The sequence below is a fragment of the Hydra vulgaris genome, chromosome 06 (genome assembly GCF_038396675.1).
Source record: "Hydra vulgaris chromosome 06, alternate assembly HydraT2T_AEP".
Classification (NCBI taxonomy): domain Eukaryota; kingdom Metazoa; phylum Cnidaria; class Hydrozoa; order Anthoathecata; family Hydridae; genus Hydra; species Hydra vulgaris.
In genome coordinates, this window is record NC_088925.1 from 59,644,731 (window position 1) to 59,647,953 (window position 3,223).

The 3,223-nt window shown below is 40.6% G+C and overlaps 1 protein-coding gene across 1 annotated transcript; it reads right to left on the reverse strand.

Annotated features, from left to right (window-relative positions):
* Window positions 1-256: 256 nt before the first annotated feature.
* On the reverse strand, window positions 257-2,890 carry LOC136081559 (uncharacterized). Its single transcript, XM_065798886.1, has one exon. The coding sequence runs from the start codon at window positions 2,888-2,890 to the stop codon at window positions 257-259; it is 2,634 nt and encodes an 877-aa protein (XP_065654958.1).
* Between the last annotated feature and the right edge of the window lie 333 nt (window positions 2,891-3,223).

Genomic DNA, 3,223 nt, shown 5'->3' on the forward strand with positions numbered 1-3,223 from the left:
TATTTTTATTATTTTTATTATTATCATTATTAAATATATATGTAATATTAATTCTATATTTGTTTTTCTCACACACTTTGTAAATATCTTTACTCAATATATATACATTTGCAAATACCCCCGAGGGTATAATAAACATTATAAACGTTATATACAATGTAATAAATGACACACCCACAACGTTCCTTCTGTCGCAATACAACAATAGTTTATATATAATACAGTTATTTACACTAATTACAACACCCCTTGATCTCTAGATCACAAAGTCCGCATACTTATTCGGAAACCTCCGCACTCGCGTCGATCTTCGGAGATTTAGGTTATCCGCGATGGGTTCTTCCGATTCTCTGATAGACAAGTCAGCTACAATGGGAGCAGGACGGACGTCCGACATGTGTCTCGGCAATCCATTGATTTCTACCGAAACTCCTCGTCCTTCATCTGAGACTCTTCCTCTGTTCCATTCGCTCGTGCATTTTGAGTCAGGTGGTTTTACAAATACTTCTTGTCCTTGTGTATAGTTGTGGAGAACTTCCGCGTTAGTTTTGGCAGAAATTGTGTGTGGTTTCCACTCGTAGGAAAATATAGCTTTGTAGGGGAGCGATGTTTCCTCGCCATTTTTTCTGGGAGCTATGTTATACCAATATACCATTTTTAACGGGTCTTTGCCACTTCTGGCTGCCATGCGCTTGATTGTGCGATGATGACGTTCAACAATTCCATTTCCAGATGGCCTGTAAGCGCAACGAAACAAGATGGACACTCCCCAATCTGCGCATAATTCACCAACGAGTTTTGAGCGAAAAGTCTTGCTGTTGTCAAGTAGAACTTGCCACGGAGGTCCTCTTTCTCGGAATATTTCTTCTAAATGGAAGCACACTGTTGTTTCTTTCTCGTTCTGTAGCCTTCTCCAAATTGCAAACTTGCTCCTTTTTCCACAGTCAATAATAGACAAGTAAATCTCTGATTTGTAGTGGGTTATGTCAATAGCCAAACGATGCCAGCTCTTTCCAACTTCAAGATTTCCTTCTTTCCATCTAATCGGCGCAGGATCCACCGATAAACATCTTTCGCAACTTTTCACGACTGATTCAACGTCTTTTCTGCAAACTTTCTCCTTCGGATATGTTTGTTTCATCAAATAAAGTGTTCGATTGACTCCAAAGTGATGAAGATTATGAAACGACTTCACATCAGGCGGTACAACGTTTGCTGTCATTGCAGAATGGTTTGCATGCAGCCAGTTCTGTGGTACTCTCGTAAGAGCATCGGCTTTGTTTTCTGCTGACTTTACCAGGAAAAGTTTTAATTTTATATTGCACTCCTTCACAAGGTCTTCAATTAATGACAACCGGCGACGGACAAGTGGTTCTCCAAGACCGTGTACTCGAACGGGTTTGTCACCGATAATTAAGGATCTCAACCAGCCGACAACAGTAGCCGAATCACACTTTATGTTAATACATTCGAATCCCCATTTTGTTGCTAGATTAATTCCTTTTATCACGTCTTCTAACTCTGCAAGATTAATGTGAGCCGTATCATCTTGTTTCCTCAGCCACGAACAGTCTTCTACTATTTCCCCAGCCACTTCCAAAACTATGCCAACAGCTAAACTGCTTGCATCGCACCACACTGTTGCTTCAGAAATGTTTTTGACGTTCCATGACCCATGAACGGGATCTTCTTTTGTAAGTCTTTCATTCAAACTGCTTACTAACTTAACAACTCGTTCGTTCACCAAAGAGTCCCATCCACAACTACTCGAAACTCTTTTTAGATAGCTGCACGAAGGGCGCAGCCAATTTGCTATTGGAAATTGTCCGGTCAGCTGTCCGCACCAAGAAAAGATTTGCCGACGTGTCATTTTTCCTTCCGGAACTTTGGGTATGTTGTCACGTTTCCAACGGACTTGGTTGCATTGTTTGTACACTCGCAATCCAAGCACACGACCACCGACAAGTTTTTCTGGCAACTTAGAATCCAAGCCATATTTTTTCAAGAGTTCTTGAACTCTGCAACTTGACACTATGTTATTATTGACAATGATATCATCAATAAATGAATCCGTCCCAGACTCGACAAATTTATCTAAGGATAATACCTTTTTTAAGATTTTAGTCATTATTCTGGGCGCCACATTTAAACCAAAACCCAATCTTGTTAGACAGTAACGCTGCCCTTCATATTCCACAACTTGATATTTCCATAATGCTTCGTCGACACGAATTTGCAGGTACGCTTTCTTTAAGTCGATTATCTCAAGATTTTCTCCCAACTTTCTCCAGTTGCGAAGTTTGGTACTGCAAACATCGCCATCTGCAGTATGACTGGATACAAATTGATTCAACTCCCGGTAGTCCATCACCGGACGTATTTTTAACTTATTTCGTTGAGTTACTGCCATCAATGGAATGATGCCATTACATCTCCCTTCAAATGGTTTCAGCCATCCCTGTGCTATCCATTCACTTATTTCCATTGCGTACTCACTTTTAACGTCCTCAGAGATATGATAGTTTGGAATTTTGTTAGTTAACGTTGGTGGTTCCATCAGCCATTTCCAAGACACGCTCCAACTGCCATTTTTGAATTCTGCTACGAAGTCTTTATCAATCAGCTTTAGAATAGTAGACGAGGATACTTCACTCGTTTTTTCTTGAGAAACAGCAGTAGCACCGAAAGTTAGTTGTTCCACATTGAAGTTTATGGTTTCGCCGTCCCTCCCGACTTGGACACCTCCAAGCAGTCGTATTGCGTCCATACCAAGTAGCATTTGATATTCGGGAACAATGTCTGCCACCAGGCATTCCAAATCGATGGTGGTATCATTTATAGAAAGATTAACAACAATCTGGTGTTTTATTTCAATTGAGTTTCCATTCATCATAACAACCTTTTCTTTTGCGAGTTTGACATTTTTTTCGTTTATAATTTCCCGACTTAAAATGGATTTGGAGCATCCAGTATCCAACAATGCTTTTATTTTTCTTCCATTAGCATATACGCAGAGAGTTGGCGGTTTTAAATTTTGTGGGAAGCCGCTCGCACAAAAACGGGTGGCTTCCCTTCCACGTTTTTTGAGTTTGTACACTTTTTATAGCAGTGCAGGGCCAGGTGATTGTCCATTCCACACACAAAGCACCTCTTCTTGTCAATTTCTTCGCTACAATTTCGACTGATATGTCCATCCTCGCCGCAACGGTAGCAAGTTACGGTC